Source organism: Anabrus simplex, chromosome 3 (genome assembly GCF_040414725.1).
Source record: "Anabrus simplex isolate iqAnaSimp1 chromosome 3, ASM4041472v1, whole genome shotgun sequence".
Lineage (NCBI taxonomy): Eukaryota > Metazoa > Arthropoda > Insecta > Orthoptera > Tettigoniidae > Anabrus > Anabrus simplex.
In genome coordinates this window covers 285,888,679-285,910,722 of record NC_090267.1, presented here as the reverse complement: position 1 = coordinate 285,910,722, position 22,044 = coordinate 285,888,679, and the positions used below count along the sequence as shown (strand labels likewise).

General features: G+C 37.1%; 1 protein-coding gene across 1 annotated transcript in view; it reads left to right on the top strand.

The window, feature by feature from the left end:
* Positions 1-22,044, top strand: part of C3G (C3G guanyl-nucleotide exchange factor) — a 426,509-nt gene that overhangs the window by 392,646 nt on the left and 11,819 nt on the right. The window contains exons 12-14 of the mRNA XM_068226676.1: positions 5,908-6,082; positions 6,172-6,351; positions 14,437-14,616. Coding sequence (XP_068082777.1) covers positions 5,908-6,082; positions 6,172-6,351; positions 14,437-14,616 — 535 coding nt within the window. The remainder of the gene's footprint in view (positions 1-5,907; positions 6,083-6,171; positions 6,352-14,436; positions 14,617-22,044) is intronic.

The following is a 22,044-nucleotide window of genomic DNA, read 5'->3' as shown; positions in this document are numbered from 1 at the left end:
TCCGAATGGTTGGATTGGTAGAGGTGGCCCTATTCTCTGGCTGCCTAGAAGCCCTGATCTTGCTCCAATAGGTCTTTTCCTGGGGATACTAAGAACATAGTTTATGGTGAGAATATGACTTAGTGCATCTCAGACAAAGGATCACTGCTGCCATCGCGTCAGTCACTCCAGACTTGCTCCAGTTTACGAGGAAAGGAACTCATTATTGATTCGATGTCTGCTATCCACTAATGGGGGGACATACAGAAATTTATTAAGGTATTTTAAAAAGTTCCAATCTTTCCTGTTCAGTTTAAGACCATAATCACCTCAATATGTTTATATTACTTTAAGCAGCAATTTTTTTTAAATATGGGTATTATTTTTTGATGACCCTGTGTAATTAAATGTACAATTTGATTTGCAATTCAGAGTTAGTTGTGAAACATTATATAATATAATTTATCACTCTTTTTTAATTATCTGTTTTTGCTTTGAATATAAATTAAATATTGATATTATGTTTATGCTTACTTCAATGAAGAGGAGAATGAAACAGGTATGTCACTTTTAAGAAATCATTGTTTTCAATTTGAAATACTAGTTAAATTGTTTTAAAGTATTATTTTCACTCTTTATATATAAGGCAGATGCTGTTATTTCTTGGATTAATAAATTAATACATTAGACTCCAATATAGTTGGTCAGTGAAATGTTTTGAAATATTACTTAAGAATATAAACCTTGGAAGAAGCTATGTAGAGAGGACATTAGACACATAAGTTACGGTATTGTTATGGTAGTATACAGCTGTACACTTTGTGAGCGACAAGGGCAAGTAGGAATAAAATTCATGCCAAGGTTCTAAGTTGGTCAGTTGAGTTAAATAGGAATAGTTTTCAGTTATAGCTAAATATTGTGCCTTTTTGTTGTTGTATTTACTTACTTTGCTTAAATCAGATACACAGTTAAGTATAAAGACTTTTAACATTTTGTTGTTAATTTATTTTAATGCTAGTGACCTGCTTTGGCTTTGTGTGGGAGTAGCTTTAAGTTTATGGTGATGGGTCTTGTAAGATTTGCTTGTAGATGACATTAGTTGTTTGCCTCCTGATGTACTATATGTTTGTAGCAACAGTAATTGAAGGCCTTTCTCACCTGTTAACTGGTGACAGACAAGAGTACCACTTACTATAGATCAACGGTAAAGCATTCTTAAATTCATATCTTCATTATTAGAGCAGTCTTGCTCGGGAACAGACAAGATTTTTTTCTGAAGAAGCAGAGCAAAGTTTTCTGCAAAATGTAAAGAATTTCACCTTGTTTCCTGACACGGCAGAAGCCCAAAAGCTTATTATCATGTCTACTGTAACGTTGGGTTCAAGACAACGCGTACATAAATATAATAATAATAATAATAATAATAATAATAATAATAATAATAATAATAATAATAATAATAATAATAATAGTAATAATAATAATAATAATAATAATAATAATACGGAATTAATACTAATAAAATACACTGACTGACAGAGCAAATGCAACACCAAGAAGGAGTGGTTCGAAAGGGATGAAAGTTGGGGAAAAAACAGAGACGGCACGGACGAATAACTGATGTTTATTTCAAACCGATATGCAGGTTACACAATGCGCACGGCATCGACTCAGTAGGATGTAGGACCACCGCAAGCGGCGATGCACGCAGAAACACGTCAAGGTACAGAGTCAATAAGAGTGCGGATGGTGTCCTGAGGGATGGTTCTCCATTCTCTGTCAACCATTTGCCACAGTTGGTCTTCTGGGGCAGAGTTTGCAAACGGCGTCCAATGAGATCCCACACGTGTTCGATTGGTGAGAGATCCGGAGAGTACGCTGGCCACGGAAGCATCTGTACACCTCGTAGAGCCTGTCGGGAGATGCGAGCAGTGTGTGGGCGGGCATTATCCTGCTGAAACAGAGCATTGGGCAGCCCCTGAAGGTACGGGAGTGCCACCGGCCGCAGCACATGCTGCACGTAGCGGTGGGCATTTAACGTGCCTTGAATACGCACTAGAGGTGACGTGGAATCATACGCAATAGCGCCCCAAACCATGATGCCGCGTTGTCTAGCGGTAGGGCGCTCCACAGTTACTGCCGGATTTGACCTTTCTCCACGCCGACGCCACACTCGTCTGCGGTGACTATCACTGACAGAACAGAAGCATGACTCATCGGAGAACACGACGTTCTGCAATTCTCTCATCCAAGTCGCTCTAGCCCGGCACCATGCCAGGCGTGCATGTCTATGCTGTGGAGTCAATGGTAGTCTTGTGAGCGGACGCCGGGAGTGCAGGCCTCCTTCAACCAATCGACGGGAAATTGTTCTGGTCGATATTGGAACAGCCAGGGTGTCTTGCACATGCTGAAGAATGGCGGTTGACGTGGCGTGCGGGACTGCCACCGCTTGGCGGCGGATGCGCCGATCCTCGCGTGCTGACGTCACTCGGGCTGCGCCTGGACCCCTCGCACGTGCCACATGTCCCTGCGCCAACCATCTTCGCCACAGGCGCTGCACTGTGGACACATCCCTATGGGTATCGGCTGCGATTTGACGAAGCGACCAACCTGCCCTTCTCAGCCCGATCACCATACCCCTCGTAAAGTCGTCTGTCTGCTGGAAATGCCTCCGTTGACGGCGGTCTGGCATTCTTAGCTACACACGTGTCCTGTGGCACACGACAACACGTTCTACAATGACCGTCGGCTGAGAAATCACGGTACGAAGTGGGCCATTCGCCAACGCCGTGTCCCATTTATCGTTCGCTACGTGCGCAGCACAGCGGCGCATTTCACATCATGAGCATACCTCAGTGACGTCAGTCTACCCTGCAATTGGCATAAAGTTCTGACCACTCCTTCTTGGTGTTGCATTTGCTCTGTCAGTCAGTGTATTAATATGAATATTGACCTAAAATGTGAATCAAGGAATAGTTGTAAATAATATAGACACTTAATAATATGAATAAGGAAATAGTAAAATGACGCAGTGGCGGAGAATTCGCATCAGAACATGGAAACGTGACGAGTATCTTTTGATGCGCAATATTAAATCAAATACAAGGGAACACTTAGAGGCCTAAAAATGACAACTAAGAGAGGAGAGTGGAGGGTGCGAGGGCCCTATGAGGTCCATGGAAACGTATGACATTATGGGGGAGAAAAGACTTACAATAATACACCCAACAGACAAATAATTATTGAGAAAATGAACATACAATTATAAATGAACAAATAAATGAACTGTGGATTAACTGATACTTGAGACACAAAACAAAAGATGTGTAAGGGAAGCAAGTAAGCTCTTCAGTCACGAACAAACTTTGACATAGAGGTTGTCATTAAAGTTAAATTTACGGAATGAAAACTTTGACATAGAGGTTCACATTAAAGTTAAATTTATGGAATGAACAACTTTGACATAGAGGTTCACATTAAAATTAAATTTACGGAATGAAAGGAGGCAACCTCGAACGAAACAAAATTAATTACATTATTCAAGAAAGTGTGTTACAGTTACTTACAATTACAACTAGAGTTAGAAAAGAAGGTCTGCCTCTGAAAACAACACGTTGCGGACTAGCATAATTGCTAAGTTATATAAATGCTCTATTTTGGAAAATGTGGAAAACTAGAGGAAACACCGGCACACAAGATGAAATTCTACATAATTACTGAACTTACATTAAGTGGGAAAGGTCCGAAACACAAGAATGCATTTAAATAACATAAGGCAATAACATAGCGCTTACCTTTGCTGGCTGAAGACCCATTGCGGGACGGACGCAAAATGCATCCGCCCGCTGTAGTGATCCAAATTCAAAGACACGGACAAATTAAGTCGCACATGCGAGGAGCCACAAACAGGAAATCGAGTGATTACAAATAACCAATAGCAACACTCAAGTTTGCCACATTCACCAATTAAAAATCCTAATATACTGGCCAATAAAAATCATTTTGGTCAATGACAATATTCTTCTAGAATAATCCTTTCTGCTAAATTTGCATATTAGCAGATATTACAAAATGACAGGAAAGGGCCACTTACACGTGGCACACCCTGCCTCACAAGTCATGTATAACAATCCACATCCCTTTATATCATTTACAGAATAAATAAATTTAAAACAGGAAATTTAAATACCCAGACCTCTTTGAAAATAAATCTTCTTCATAGTCAATTTCTTCATAGGCCTAAATATGTTATAATTTTTAAATAAGAAAGCTACATACAATAATTTGCTTTGCATAAACACTTCAGTTCTTTAAATGTTTTTGTTTACCTGACATAATGACAAGACAAAATTAAATGATAACAAGGACTTCTGCTGCTTCACTGATTTCTGTTCATTGCTGTTCAACAACCGCCACGTCTACAATCCACACTTAACACTTAGATCTTTCATTCTATATAAAAATTAATTCCTCTTGGCTACAATATCAGTGTGCTACATTAAAAACTTTCTAATGCATTTATTTTGCAACAGAATCCAATGTCATGCACAATTTTCTAAAGAGACCACCGACTAATTTCAAGGTTTAGTTTTCCCTTCCAGGCAGTAAGTATATTATTTAAACTGGGAATAAACTCTCCCCTATACAGATTTAAAATGAGTCATTGCAGTATTTCACAATCAATATTATCAGTGTTATTGGTTTGGCAAGGTCTCTTCTTAATGGAGCTATGAAGAGAACCCTTTGCATGTTTCTCTTGTAAAATATTTCGTATTACATTCAGAGACAGTCCCGTAGCTTTAGCAGTCCTTTCTTGCACATTACTAACAGAAACTAAATCATTCTTAAATTCATAGCTTCATTATTAGAGAAGTCTTGCTCGGGAACAGAGAAGATTTTCTTCTGAAGACGCAGAGCAAAGTTTTCTGCGAAATGTAAAGAGTTTCACATGCTCGTATTTACTTTCGAAATGCACATGAATATGACACACCAGTTCTTTTGTATCAGAATGCATTGGCTTTGCCCCTTCCTCCGAGTAAACACACAGCAGCAGTTAAACAGAGCACATCAGTTTTATTGTTTCCTTAAAATACACCTCTTAAATCTCATATTTAAAGGAAATTTTCTAAAATTCATGAAAAGGATATTTGTTATCACTGTGCACTGCACTGTTTAACACAGACCAAAGCACATGTGGCAAGTGAAAATACAGCTTCTTATAGCTGTTTATTTTGGCCCTCCCTGTGGTTGAATTTGCTAGGGGTGATAGGAATACGTTGCTCTCTCTTCCCTGTCACTTTGAAGGGAAAATCTTCAAATACTAGACAGAAAGAATATATCAATGCCACAAACAGACTATAACCAAATAATGTATAACCTAATGTACTCCCAAGCTCCCCCTGAACTTAAATAATGAGTTTTGAAAAGGTCTGTTCAGCTATTTTCCCATGATTTCAATACACACAAACAGACATATTCGAAATTAACCTACTTTTGACTTTTGTGTACCATATCTAAAAACGAAGTATGAAGCAAAAATTTGAAGTGTACAGACAACATTATGATTTGATTTATATTACCTATTATGAGTGTGAAAAAATGTCCATTTCCAAGGATCAAAGCTTCTTCCTCCTCCTCCTCTCTCTCTCTCTTTTTTTTTTTTTTTTTTTTTTTTAAATACATAGAATAGATTGACAACTAGTGTAATGGATTGATTAAAATTTGGTACTTATTGTGTAGTGAGTTCTCTGTTGTTCTGTTTCACTTTTGGAGGCTGCTAACTTAAATGTTTAGGCTATGATAAGCTGAAGTAGCTCATGAACTGTTGTTTGAAATCTGTTCTCATTTATTCACTCCGAGTATGTATTGAACCTTTAGAATGAAACAAGATTTTTGTAATTAATTTTTTGCAAATTAAATGTGCCACAGACTTCCTGTATCAAGAAGCTTTCCTTACAACATATCGGACATTCCTCTCACCACTAGAGCTGATTCGTAAGTTGTGTCATCGTCACCAGAGATTTAGTTGTTCCTCTGACCTCACAAAGCAACGTGCTGCTCGCGAGTCCTTCTCTCTTCTAGTCAGGGTCGTCAGTGACCTCACGTAAGAAAATATTTTATTCTTGAATTGGACATTATAAATGTTCTTTATATGATGTTTTTTATCCTATACCAATGTTGTTTTGTTTTTAGGATGTCTGATTTGGACAACGTGGTTCTTCAAACATTGATGGACTTTGTCTACCAGCTCTTGTGCAGTGGGGATCTCACTATGGCAAAAGCACTTCGGGTAAAAATACTGGAAAAATATAATGCCAAGAAACTTCATAATACTTCAAATACACTTCTGCCATCTCTTAATATATATACAAGGTGTGCACTTGCTATATGTTATTCTAAAGATATGGAGAAGCTCTTTGCTTACTTAACTCTGAAGGATAAATGAAAAAAGTTAAATGGATAGATTTACTGTGTGGTCAGTTAATTTGATATGGCTGAAGGTTTTGGGTCTTTCCACATGGACACATGAACAATCAGGATGAAAGAAACCTTGTAATTACTTTTATTTGTTGTTAAGATGCAAGCATGGTTTGAGTTTGTCATCATCATCATCATCATCGCTGACCATCTCCAGTTGCCCGGGTGTGGTGTGCGCACACCCTCCATCTTTGTCTGTCCATGAACCACTGTTCTCTCATGATTTTCTTCCAATCTTGTTTTCTCTCCTCGACATCTTTCTTCTTCAGATCGATCCATTTTCCTCTGGGTCTGCCCACTGTTCTTTTTCCTTTCACTTCTCTTCGATATTCTCTTCTTGAAGTCCTGCTTGCACTCATCCTTTTTACATGGTCAAACCACTCCAGTCTTGCTTTCTGTATCCTCTGTAGTAGGGAGTCTCCTATTCCCACCTCCTTTCAGACTTTTTTATTCCTGAACTTGTCCTCCCAGGTCTCCTGTATCATGGTGCATAGAAACTTCATTTCTGCAGCTTGGAATTTTGAGTTATCTTGTCTCGTTAATATGGTAGTTTCCAAGTTATACGTGAGGGTGGGTGTATAATATGATTTATATCATGTCATCTTAGCTTTCCATGCTTCTTGTTTATTCCACAGCATTTGTCTTACTTGGTGGTAATATTGAGTTGCCTTGCTAATTCGACTGTCCACCTCATATTTTGCAAGGTTGTCTTTTGATACTATACTCCCCAAGTACTTAAAATTGCGATTTTCTCTTTCTGATTTAATTGGTAAAAGGAAAATCCAGTACATAGTATTCTAGGTCAGGGCATACAAATGATGTCTAACAATTGCTAATGATTTTTTTTAGCACAGAGTCCATTATGGTCTGGATGATGATGTCTGGGATTTTTTTATTCTTAGGAAGGCCATTTCCTTAGGAATTGTCCTACTAGCACCAGTCTTAAGCCCAATGACTTCCCAGTTTTTAAGCTCATATTTCCTTCTGAGATCCTTGATGCATGATTCATGTATGGCCTCCTCTTCCTCCTTCTTCTTGCACACTAATTGGAGTAGCTGTTCATGGCCTTAGTTACCACCTGCAGGCATTTGGATTTGGTGCCATCTAACTCTTCAATGCAAAATCAACAAAGTTCTGGGAAGGGGGTGGCAGAATAACACCCATGGTATCCCCTGCCAGTCATAAGATGTGACTAAATGGGGCCCCAGGGTCTCAACTTGGGAGCGTGGGTTGGCCTTTAGCTGACTCTTGGCATTGCTTCCACTTACTTGTGACAGGCTCCTCACTTTCATCTATCCTATCCGACCTTCCTTGATCAACTCTTGTTATTTTTCAACCCCGACAGTATTTGGTTTGCAAGGCCTAGGGGGTATTTCATTTTCACGCCCTTCATTGCCCTTGTCTTTCTTTGGCCGATATCTTCATTTTCTGAAGTGCTGGATCCTTTCCATTTTTCTCTCTGATTAGTGTTATGTAGAGGATGGTTGCAAAGTTATATTTCCTCATAAAACAATAACCACCACGACCACTCTGTAAACTTTATAAAGAGGACTGGCAACGTCACTCTATTAGCAGTTGTATTACAAGTCAGTGCATAGTTCTGATTAGATTACAGCAAGCAGAGAATTATATTGCATTTCTATTAATTGGTTTCCTCACCCTTTTACCAAATCTGTATGGTAATAATAATTGAAAATATTCTCGGTAAATTGATGCTGATGATATAATGGTGAACTCAAAGTTTGCACACTTATCATCATTCATTCTTCCTGAAATTGAGTTTTAGATGCAATAAAACTAGCTTCGACAAATACAAGAGTATTGAAGAAAGAATACCCGTATTTTAAAAAATTGCTGCCTCAAGTAGGATAAACATATTGAGGTGATTATGGTCTTAAACTGAAGAGGAAAGGTGGGAGGTTTTTTACATACCTTAATACATTTTTATATGTTTTCCATTAGTAGCATAGCAGACATTAAATAAATAATCAGTTTCTTATGTTGGAACATGCCTGGAGTGACAGTGGTGATTGCAGCACCTTCCTTTGAGATGCACTGATTCACGTAAATTCTCACCATAAACAATGTTCTAAATGTATCCCCAGAAGAAGAAGTTCATTGGAGTGCGATCAGGGTTTCTAGGCAGCCAGGGAATTGGCCCACCTCTACCAATCCAACCATTCAGAAACTGAGCATTCAGTGTGTTACGTACATTGTCTCGCACTTCACAACACTTATAAGTTGTTTTAAAGTTATATTGACCGGGTGGGTTGGCTGTGCGGTTAGTCGCGCAGCTGTGAGCTTGCATCTGGGGGATCTTTCATTCCAGCAACACTCTCCAATATCATTTCATTTCATGTCAATCATTAATCATTGCCCCAGAGGAGTGCGACAGGCTTTGGCAGCCGGCACAATTCCTATACTCGCCGCAAGATGGGGGCTTCATTCATTACATCCCTGACAAGATGACACGGAAAACCGGAGTACCCAGAGAAAAACCTGTCCCGTTTCCACTTTGTCCAGCACAAATCTCACATGGAGTGACCGGGCTTTGAACCATGGAACCCAGCGGTGAGAGGCCGACGCGCTGCTGCCTGAGCCATGGAGGATCTTTGAAACTCCATATACCTTTCAAACAGATTGTTAGAAAGGGGAGTTGACAGTTATTTCCACTATCTTTGAAAACCAAGACCCTCAATCCATTATTAGGCATGACAGTGCATGTTTGGTGAGCGGTGCGTTCAGTAGCAAGTAACAGTGCTACTCACATTTTGCACATTGTAATAAGTCAAGCTTTGTGTTATGTTTGTGCAAGGAAAGATAGGCAAGGATATAAAGTTTATCAAACAATGTATCGAATTTAATCTGAGCCCAAATAAGTGTATTTAAAATGAATCAGGTGCTCTCCCACCAGTGTAACGTACAACAAAAATGTAAAAGATTTTGTCTAAAAAATGAGTTAAAATGAGGAAAAAACCTTTTTGAATCGGCAATTATATGAGGCTCACTTCAGGGCCGCTGCCTTGCTTAGTAAAGCGCAATGGAACATTTTTCAGGACTCGGTTCAGAATAAATTAAATAACTTCCTTCCGGCTAAACAGAAAATATTGGATAAAAAACTAGAAATGCTAAAAAACGAATCAACATCAAGTAAACTCGTCTTAAGAACCAAACATTTTTCTAATAAAGATCTAATCGGGAGTTTTCATACACCAGTAATCAACCTCTCCGAGTTGAATGAGAAAGAAATGCAAATTCTTTCTAAAGGCCCAAAACATAACTGGCCTAATTTCACCCTGTCCAAAAAGACCACAAAACTTGATTGGAATCGTAAGTTGCGATTGGTAAATTATCACGAGGTACAGGAGGGAGTTAGATTAGATCTAAAAAGAAAGTTGCCCAATAGTTTATTTACTAATAATAAAGAGATTTCCGCTTGCAGTTCCAATGACGTCAATATTGATAAAAAGTGTATTCTACACCGAGCTCGATAGCTGCAGTCACTTAAATGCGGCCAGTATCCAGTATTCGGGAGATAGTAGGTTCGAACCCCACTGTCGGCAGCCCTGAAGATGGTTTTCCGTGGTTTCCCATTTTCACACCAGGCAAATGCTGGGGCTGTACCTTAATTAAGGCCACGGCCGCTTCCTTCCCACTCCTAGCCCTTCCCTGTCCCATCGTCGCCATAGGACCTATCTGTGTCGGTGCGACGTAAAGCAACTAGCAAAAAGAAAAGAAAAAAAGAAAAAAAAATGTATTCTAGAACTTAAAAAAAGGTTAAAGATGAGGAACTCATTATCACTAAAGCAAATAAGGGTAATGTAACTGTAATCATGCATAAGGATGATTACATTTAAAAGACTAAACATTTTTTCGATAATGAAAACTTTTTATTGATCAAGAAAGACCCAACGCAAACTCTTCAACGCCAATTAAAACAAACATTAAAGAATGCAACCTTCCTCTTTACCGAACAGGAGAAGCAAAAACTAGTAAATATGAACCCGGGCCTTCCAACAGCGAGGGCACTCCCCAAGATCCACAAGGCCGGAGTCTCCATTCGACCCATAATAAATTACAGACCCAGTCCTCTATACAAATTGGCTAAGTTTATTCAGAAATTTCTTAAACAACACTATAGGTTTATTGCAAATAAGTCCATAAAGAACTCCATAGAATTGGTTAATAAATTAAACAATTTTAAATTGCAAGCTCACCACACCTTACATTCATTTGATATCGTCAACATGTTTCCGAGTATTAGAATCAATAACCTGCTTCCTATTATTTTCAAGAATCTAAGGTCCTACAGTCAGCTAAGTGAACTTGAGATGCAAGATTTCATGAAAATTGTTAAGTTGCTTATAAATAATAACTACTTCGTCTTTGACAAGTTCATTTATAAACAGGATGGGTTGGCAATGGGGTCTCCGGCCTCAGGAATCTTAAAGAGACTTAAAGTAATTGAAAATCTTCCACCTTTTTGATACTTTTTATTTGCTTTTTAGCAAACTAATTAATTATAAACAGTACATGTTTCGTTCTCACTTGAGAACATCTTCAGCTGTTGTTAAGCTTAGGTGAATCGCTAAGTTTCTGAGTACATTTTCAGGTACATTGTTCCTTTTAAAAATTATTTGAATATAAATTAAATTAAAATGATGTTAAATCAATGTGGGGGTTAATGGGTTGATGAAATGAGACAGGATGAATACATAGTTAGCCTACTTAAAAAACTATATCTATTCATTGGAATAGTTTTTAAAAGTTTTACACTGTTATACTAAAAATATCTGTTTGTCTTCCAGTTAAAAGGTGGGTTTTTTAAATGGTTGACTTCTTGACACTGTTCTATTATTGTTGAATGTTCATTTCTTTCAATCCTTCCAGGTTGGCTGTTAATTATTTTGAGCTTGCTTAATGTGCCCTAAATTGAGTCTAATGCAGAACTATGAAGCTGATTGCAAAGTTGTTTATATTAGACATGTTTATGAAATTAATAACTGGTTCTATAGAAGGCAGTTTGGGTTTAGAAAAGGTTATTCTCCTGAAGCTCAACTTGTAGGATTCCAGCAAAATATAGCAGATATCTTGAATTCAGGAGGTCAGATGGACTGTATCATGATTGATCTATTTAAGGCATTTGATAGGGTAGATCATGGGAGAGTACTGGCAAAAATGAGGGCTGTTGGACTAGACAACAGAGTGATTGAATGGGTGGCTATATTTCTAGAAAATGGAACTTTGAGAATTAGAGTAGGTGAAGCGTGATCTGATCCTGTAATCATTAAGAGGGGGAATTCCTCAAGGCTTTATTATTGCAACTTTATGTTTTCTTATATATATAAGTGATGTAAAGAAGTAGAATCAGAGATAAAGCTTTTTTCAGGTGATGTTTTTCTGTATAGAGTAATAAATAAGTTACAAGATTGTGAGCAATTGCAAAATGACCTCGACAGTGTTGTGAAATGGACAGCTGGCAATCGTATGATGATAAACTGGGTTAAAAGTTAGGTTGTCGAGTTTCACTAATAAGAAAAGTCCTTTCACTTTTAATAACTGCCTTGATGGGGTGAAAGTTCCTTATGGGGATCGCTGTAAGTACCTAGGTGTTAATATAAGGAAAGATCTTCATTGGGATAAAACCATAAATAGGATTGTTAATAAAGGGTACAGATCTCTTCACACTATTATAAAGGTATTTAGGGGTTATAGTAAGGATGTAAAGGAGAGGGCATATAAGTCTCAGGTAAGACACCGAATAGAGTATGGTTCCAATGTATAGGACCCTCACCAGGATTACTTGATTCAAGAACTGCAAAAAATCCAAAGAACAGCAGTTTGATTTGTTCTGGGTGATTTCCGACAAAAGAGTAGCGTTACAAAAATGTTGCAAAGTTTGGGCTGGGAAGGCTTGGGAGAAAGAAGACGAGCTGCTCAACTAATGTACAATAACGAACCATTTATATTGGTATTATAAGTGGTATGTTCCGAGCTGTCAGTAGAGATATGGTGTGGAATGACATTAGTAGATGAATAAGTTTGAATGGTGTCTTTAAAAGTAGAAAAGATCACAATATGAAGATAAAGTTGGAACTCAAGAGAACAAATTGGTACAGATATTTGTTTGTAGTTAGGAGAGTTAGGGATTGGAATAATTTATCAGGGAGATGTTCAATAAATTTCCAAATTCTTTGCAATCATTTAAGAAAAGGCTAGGATAACAACAGATGGGAAATCTGCTATCAATTCAGGGCAGTCACCCAGGTGGCAGATTCCCTATCTGTTGTTTTCCCAGCCTTTTCCTAAATGACTTCAAAGAAATTGGAAATTTATTGAACATCTGCCTTGGCAAGTTGTTCCAATCCCTAACTCCCCAAGGAAGGTGTGGGTGACTGCCCTAAATGCAGATCAGTGTTGACTGAATGAATGAATGATTGATTGATTGATTGATTGATTGATTGATTGATTGATTTATTTATTTATTTATTTATTTATTTATTTATTTATTTATTTATTTATTTATTTATTTATTTATTTATTTATTTATTTATTTATTTATTTATTTATTTATTTATTTATCCAGGTTGAACCTTGTTGTTTTCTGTACATTACGTACAGTTTTGCCGATGTATCGAATACATTGCAGTATTCTTTGTCAAGGCGACTGAAATACCCCTACTCGATCCGAGACAATCAGTCTCTCAGGCAGCAATCTACATATTTGAAACGCCGGCAAATCTGTACGTAATGTACAGAAAACAATAAATCGGTTCAACCCAGAAAAAGAACTAAATAATTCTATACACCGTGGAAGTTCTACTTCTATGATTGATTGATTGTTTGATTGGATTAAGGCCATGGTTGCTTCATTTCCAAACCTAGCCCTTTCCTTTGCCATCATCACCAGAAGACCGATTTGTGGTAGTGCAACATAAAACAAATAGCAATAAGAAAAAATGTAGTAGTAGTATTATTGTTGTTTCTATTACCAATTGCTTGACCACTCTGCTGGAAGAGAAGCATACAGGTATATGCAATCAGTTGTACCGTAGCTCAAGAAAATACGTCAATGTTGTTTATACCTAGGTATAATATCTATAGAAAGGTGCCTTGCACTGATCATTTGGCTGGTCATGCCCGATGTAGTAATAATGCGCTAGACAATCAACAGTTGCTCCCATTGGTTTGAGTCCCAATTAAGTTTAACATTTTCATATCCAAACATTTTGGAAGTTTCAGTTTTATTTGAATCATGGGAAAAAGTTCAGCTCCAAAAGTGGTTCTTCTAACTTTAGGTATTGGAGAAGAGAGACCGTATTCCAGTTATTCCTAAAAGAGAAACTTTTTTTTGCACATGAAGCATTTGTCAATCAATCAATACTAATCTGCATTTAGGGCAGTCGCCCAGGTGGCAGATTCCCTATCTGTTGCTTTCCTAGCCTTTTCCGAAATGATTTGGCATTTGTAACAATATTCTTTCCGGATCAACAATAGGCTATCATTACTCTTTTATTGTTTTAGTAGGGAGAAAGTTGTTTTTGATCAAATTCTTCTAAAAGAAGTTATAGCCTTTTCCAGGTAAAGAATGAATTGTTATAAAAGTAATAAATTAGAAAATGTTGATAGGAGATCTTTCCTTCTAGAGGAATACATCTTATGTCCTCTATCTGTGTTCATGTAAATTTGAATAAGTGAACATCTAAAAGAAGTGCTACTTTTCCCTCTTTACCTTGTTGGCAGAACCTTGAATGAATAATCTTTTTTCAACACTTACAATCTTGTATAGCTTGGTGAAGAACCAAATAATAAGTTTGAAACTAAATTCATGGATATTGGGTTAAATGATTATCATATATGAGATATTTTTCTTTATCTGTGTTTTTAGAGAATGAAGTGTAATATTGTATTAAACAAGTTTGTTGTGTACTTTGCTGGAAGTCTGAATAAATAAAATGTACGTATCTGGTAATGTTTCAGACAAGCATCACTCTTGGATTTCAAATCAGAACAAATTGCTGAACAAATGACTCTTCTAGATGCCAATTTGTTTATGAAGATTGAAATTCCTGAAGTTCTAATTTGGGCACAAGAACAGAATGAAGAACGAAGTCCCAATCTAACTAGGTTTACTGAGCATTTTAATAAAATGTCATACTGGTGAGTTTGTATCTGTTTCATATACAGTACAGCTCTAATATGTTCTGTGAATCTTGTTTTAAAATTTTGACCGATTTGTCCATTGTAGAATTTGGGACCTTCACTGTATGTAAGCGACACCAGATTACTTACATCTGTGTACTGGATGTTGTATCTGAGCTGAATTCTGCTTAAGAATTATGTTTTTTGTTCTGAAGTTCTCCTATTCCATAATTTTGTGAAGTTTTTGTGTGGGTTCCCCCCGCCCCCCTTTATCTATGTAGGAGACTGTCACCATCGGTGTAACAATTAGTAACTGCCCAGTACCTTTTGATATGTAGTTATTTATTGTAATGGTTGTACTGACTTCTAGCCTTTGCCACAACTTTACACCATGTTTATGCTACTTGAACAGCCCTGTTTGAGAAACACATAAAATTCAGGTCAGTAAATCCCTTCTAGTTCACCAAGACATCTATCAAATTGTAACATGCCGACTGAAATTTAGACTCATATGTAATAAAATTTCATATTGATCCTTATTGACAGCTAATTCTCATATTATGGTCTTAATATAATGGCTGAGGATGACCTCACAATTAAGGTCGAAACTAGTTCCATTGAATGTTCTATGAAAATAGAGTTACATCATTTTTACATGTATATTGAATAGGTGAACTTCTACCCCATTATATGTGAAATTTAGACTTCGCCCTATTCTGCTGTGTCAGAAATTGATCAGAAAAAATTATGCCAGGCTGCACAATTCAGAAGAAATATGGACTGCGAAGGTCCCCCATTAATGGAGATTGACTTTTCACCCCTTGCACCCCTGCTTACTTTCACCTTCCACGGAGTGCATTGGTCTCTCTAATCAGAATGCTTATCGGGCTGAATTCTTGGCACCTACAGCCTTCTCCAAGCTGTAATTGCAGGGAAGAAAACCAGGCAATGCAATGAGTCACTGAAATACAGTATGTCCACACAGAGCTTTCTCGTACCTGTGAGAGCATTGACAGTGGCTGTCCACTGACTGCAACAATTGGACATTGCATTTTAATACACGTATTCTTCTTTCAGTTTATGCATAAAAAAATTTCTTCATTGCTATTTTTCCTTCCCTTTTCTGAATTGTGTGTGTATATACAGGTTGGTCTGTTCCATAATTCATCTTAACCAATTAAAAAAATAAGAGTTAGAGGTAGCATTGCCTTCTTGGTTAGGTTTGTGATAATTCTATCTTGAGAGTAGGGTAAAAACTTGCCTTTTCCCATTTTTCGAAATTTAGGCTCTTGTTCCATAATTCGCCTTATCCATGATGCTTTAATTCTAAAACTTGCCTTGTACAGTCAACCATTAGAAAAGGATAATTTCAGCATATGACTTCACGCTGCAATTTACCTGCAGTTTATGTCAGTTCTTCTTGACCTGTGTTGGACTTTCATGTAGTTTTGTTGTCTGAATATAATGTATTCGAATGAAGGAAAAAATTACTTCCGTTGTGGAAGATAAAGGGAGAAGGAGGAAGAGTTATCCAGATTCCTGGTGGAGAAAAACTAAGGAGAAAAGAGGGAGGTAGGCTATGAATGTACATCCTTATTTTTTTTTTTTAAAGAAAGAAACCATATTTTCCAGTGTCGACTTATTAAATGTAATAAAAACTTTTCAATCTGTCAGACACACAACAGTTTCAAATGTAAATTAAAACACTGTAAGCATACCTGTAAAAATCACATATTATATACAAAGAATGACCTGTTTCGTTCTACAAGAACATCCTCCGATTCTATCAAATCACTTAAATTATGTGCATATATGTAGAGTATAGTTTACGTAGTGTAAAGTTGTCAATGACATGGATTTAAGTGACAATATGAACCATATGTGAGCAAAAAAATTGTTGTATGGTTGTATGGGATACAACCAACACCGTATAATGAAATATTTTGTACTTATCTACACTGCCGAAGAAACGTCTGTTGCCACCTCTCACTATAACCATAACTCGCCTTATCCATGATGCTTTAATTCCAAAACTTGCCTTGTACAGTCAACCATTAGAAAAGGATAATTTCAGCATGTGATTTCACGCTGCATTTTACCTGCAGTTTATGTCAGTTCTTCTTGCCTGTGTTGGCCTTTCATGTAGTTTTGTGGTCTGAATATAATGTATTCGAATGAAAGAGAAAATTACTTTCGTTGTGGAAGGTAAAGGAAGAAGAAGGAAGAGTTATAACAGTGAGAGGTTCCAACAGACGTTTCTTCGGCAGTAGATAAGTACAAAATATTTCATTGTACAGTGTTGGTCATATCCCATACAATATGCACATAATTTAAGTGATTTGATGGAACCTGAGAATATTCTTGTAGAACGAAACATGTCATTCTTTATATATAATATGTGATTTTTACAGGTATGCTTATAATGTTTTAATTTACATTTGAAATTGTTGTGTGTCTGATAGACTGGAAAGTTTTTATTACATCCTTATATTTTAGTTGAGAGTTGCCACCATTACAATACAGTCAAACCTCATTAACGCATTTTGCTGGGGACAGTCATCAAAACAAATAAATTTCATAATTAATCTGTATTGTCAACCTCAACAAGATAGAAGGTCTTAATTGAGTAATGCCACCTTTACAATATTATTTTATTTTAAAAAGGGACATATTTCGTCTCTTCATTGTGAGACATCTTCAGCCTAAAAATATTATAATAAGAGACTAATTATATTCTTGGTAATGCTAAAAACAATCACTTATAATTAAATTGTTTAAGAGTCAATATCGTATATGAAAACAGTTAAAAAACAGTTCGAACCCCACTGTCGGCAGCCCTGAAAATGGTTTTCCGTAGCTTCCCATTTTTACACCTTAATTAAGACCACAGCTGCTTCCTTTCTACTCATAGTCCTTTCCTGTCCCATCGTCGCCATAAGCCCTCTCTGTATCAGAGCAACATAAAGTAACTTGGAAAAAAAAAAACCAGTTCACATTGTTAAAATATTTTGTGTCATAAGAATGATTTACTAGATGATAAAAGTTCCATTGAGTTTTGATTCTCAAAATTAAAAGTCAGTGTGAAGATCACAGTATTCTAAAAGTGGAAATAAATCTTGAATTAGCTTAATGTCATCTCAGGTTTATGGATGGTTTAATAAATCATTCATTGACAAAATTGTCAGTAAAATCAGAAATAAGCCTGTGACTGCTCTTGCAAGGGAATCAAAAATGAAAAAAAAAAAAAAAAGAGATAACTACATCACATTTACTTATAATAATGATGTCCGGCTCCATGGCTAAATGGTTAGCGTGCTGGCCTTTGGTCACAGGGGCCTTCCTGTCGATAAATTATATTATTAAATGAGAAATCTATATATATAAAATAAGAGTTTTGTCTGTACATTGCTCAGAATTTGAAAAGAATGGTATTTCTGCATCGGTCATGTCCACAGTAACCAGGAAATGCACTTTTTACATTTCCGTAATGTCTGTCTGTCTGTCTGTCTGTCTGTCTGTCTGTCTGTCTGTCTGTCTGTCTGTCTGTCTGTCTGTCTGTCTGTCTGTCTGTCTGTCTGTCTGTACACGCATCACTAGAAAATGGCCAAAGAGAATTTAATGAAAATTGGTATGCAAAGTCGGGGAATAAGTCGCTACAATCTAGGCCATAAATAATTTCATTCACGCTGATAGAAATGGTAGTTTAGGGGAAGGCCTAAAATTTAATTTTCAAATATTTATGTTTTTAGTAGACCTATCTTCATAAAAATTGGTATGCAAAGTCTAGGAATACGTCGCTACAGTCTAGCCTATGAATAATTTTATTCATGCTGAGTGAAATGGTAGTTTAAGGGAAGGCCTAACATTTAATTTTTAAATATTTACGTTATTAGTGGTCCTGTTTCATTGAAAATTGGTATGCAAAGTCGGAGAATGAGCCACTACAATTTAAGCTATAAGTAATTTTATTTACGCTGAGTGAAATGGTAGTTTAGGGGAAGGCCTAAATGTAATTCTCAAATATTTATATTATTAGTTGTTGTATCGATAAATACTACATAACCAAAGTTATAGAGAATTAAATTTCCGACCATTTATGTCTTATACATTTTTACCGTACCGGCTATGATAACACAGATATTCATGAATCTGTATTTTTGTTGCCAAGTCCATATCAGTGCCGAGCCACGAGAAAATGGGTTAACAGAATTTAATGAAAATCGGTATATAGAGTAGGGAAAAAGAAACTACAGTCTAAGCTATAAACAACTTTATTCATCCTGGATGAAATTGTAGTTTAGGGGAAGGCACCAAAAATGTCATTTTTAAATACCAGTGTTATTGGTTCTATCGAAAAGTACTATATAATATAGAGAATACAATTTACGATCATTTATCTTTTATTCAGTTTTACCGTACCGACTATGATAAGAGTGGTATTTCAGAGTGGGAATAAAACGAAATGTGAAGGCCTATAATATCGAAAGCGCATAACATTGATCAACAATAACATTACATTGACCATTGTTTATTGTGATGTTCTTTGTCTCTTATGCTGCCTCTCAACTCCGATAGATGGGATTACTACTGTGTACCGAGTATAAGAGCCTGACTGAATATTGGCGGGAAATAGCTGGGGAGTTAGAAAACTTTCTTCTTTAGCATGCCATTCCTCTGGTTCATACATTTTCTGATACACACTGGATCATCATAGTCTTTCAGCTATTTGATCCCTACTCTGATGTGCTGTTTTGAATGAGTAGTGTGCATACTTAAGGCAGAGCCTCACTTAGTGGTGGTGGTAGTAGTAGTAGTAGTAGTAGTAGTAGTAGTAGTAGTAGTAGTAGTAGTAGTAGTAGTAGTAGTAGTAGTAGTAGTAGTAGTAGTAGTATGGCCTGGTCTAGAATAACAATTTAGGCCTTTTCCAAATTATATCACCACAATATTCACTAAATAACTCAAAATTCAACTCTGAAAAGAGCCGTTTCTTAAGAAAAGCTTCTTTCTCTTCACTTTTATTAAATTCTACATTCAATTTATTCCAAACTAGCAGTGAAGAGGGGGTTTTCCTTCTGGCTTGGAGGAAAAATTTGCCTTCAAGTCAGATAGATTTTTACGCCGCCAGTGTAGTGAATTGATATTTTCCGACTCATCGGGTACTCCTAGGAAACAGAATAGTAATTGGGCATAGTTTTTGCCCTGGGAGTCTCCACTATTCGACCCTCTCCCCGCTGAAGAAAACCGAAGAGTGTTCACGGATCTTGGCTGTCTGCGGTTTGGTCATTCCAGGTCTGGAACTATGGACTGTTAGATAGGCAGCGTAGTCCTGTTCATTAAAAGTGAGAAAATGTGTGGTGTTTAATTTGAACGAGTATTTCGTAATATGAAAGCATTGCTTTTAATCGCGCCATTCCTATTGACGTCATTGTACGTTCATTTCACTTGGGAAAACCGCTAAGACAGTCTTTCTGAGGATGTAAAAAGACATTATAATGAAAACATCCCAACCTGATTGTGACTGATGGTATGAAATTGGGTCTACCATTACAGTGAAAATTCCCTCAGTCTTCATATGAGAAAAGATGTTTGGTGACCTCCCGTCGCGTTTCTAGGGTAACGTTAAGAGCTATACAAGACAATCTTGCTCACAACGTGTACACTACCTAACCTAGAATTCTTTATACAGTGTAGAATTCCGTAGCGAAGCACGGGTACATCAGCTAGTAACTATTAAAAGCAAAGTCATCTCCGTACAGGCCAGGAAGGCCCTTGGAGGGGTGGAAGGTAAAGGCTTCCACTATCTTTAACCTCGGCACTTGATGGGATAGAGTGGTTAGCTTTACGCCCGGCCGTCTTTGCCCCCAGGAATTAACCTGGTACTCATTTTTGGTGCAGGCTGAGTGAACCTCAGGGGCCATATGCACCTCTGGAAGTGGAAACCTCGTTTCTTAAATTTTACGACTTCCTGATGGGGATTCGAACCCACGTCCTTCCGGGCGAACCGAGCACGCCTTTACCACCTCGGCCAGACAGCCCCTCAGAAATAACTATTGGAAAGGACAAATTTCGAGACATTAAAAAATTTGTCCAGTTTATAGCTACTTAAGGAGCTGTGCTTGTATGGACTGTTCTTAATCAGGTTAATAGTTTTAGTGACAGGTATATTAGAATATATATTAGCTATGTCAAAAGAATTTAATGTATAAAGGTGCTGTAATATGAGGTTTGAGGAAATTTGTCAAAATTCATCTGAATTTTTGATGGGGATTTTTATTAAAAAATTTAGTGTTTCTTCAAAAATTAATGTGTGAATTTTGGTATTTTGTCGGTAGGACTATTTCTGTAGGTAATAATGGGTCTTATAGGAATGCCATTTTTGTGGATTTTGGGCATAGCTGTCGCTAATGGGATACTTCGATTCATACTAATTAGCTTCTAAGCTTCATATTCACTCAGGATGAACAAGGTGTTTTTTAGTATCCATTATTTGGGAGGTAGTGGGTTCAAACCCCATTGTCAGCAGCCCTGAAGATGGTTTTTTTGTGGTTTCCCATTTTCACACCAGGCAAATGCTGGGCTGTACCTTAATTAAGGCCACAGCCGCTTCCTTCTCACTCCTAGCCCATTCCAGTCCCATCATCGCCATAAGACCTATCTGTGTCGGTGCGACGTAAAGCAAAAAAAAAAAAAAGTCCTGCCCTGAAAATAATTAATAAAGGTATCATATATGAAAATACTTTGATTAACATCGATCAAAGAAGTAACCCTAACAACAACCAAAATGAAATCTCTAAAACTTCAAAGAAATCATAAAGGCTTGTTTCAGAATACAAACAATTTTAACACTTCTAATTCTTCCACTCCCCTCTACTTGACTCCCACTACTATCACTTCCCTAACCTCAGCTCCAGAACATCCTGCTCCTAGCATACAATCAACAGCAAGCAGCAGGACCACACAAGAGCCGGCCGGACAAGAGAAGAGAGAAAAACGGCACGAGAAGCAAGTACTCAGACACCGTGAATACCCCATTTACCTTAGAATTTGCACAATTATTTTTACCTTTTTTCTTCCTTTTATCATTTTAGAATATTTCGCATACCACCTACAAATGGACCTCATGATTTGTCCGGCTACACAACCAGTATATTGAGAAATTCCGCTTAGGAAAACAAGCCCTGTTTAACCAGATACATACACACTCAAGCATACATAACCTTGAGATGACATTAACCTAATTCAAGATTTATTTCCACTTTTAGAGCACTGTGATCTTCACATTGAATCATATCTCCACTTCTGCATTTTTTTTTCTGTATTGTATGTTATCATAGCTTAACTTGTACCATAGGCTAAACAAACAAACAAACAAACAAACAAACAAACAAACAAACAAACAAACAAACAAACAAACAAATAAATTTGTTCCTATGACACAAAATGTCT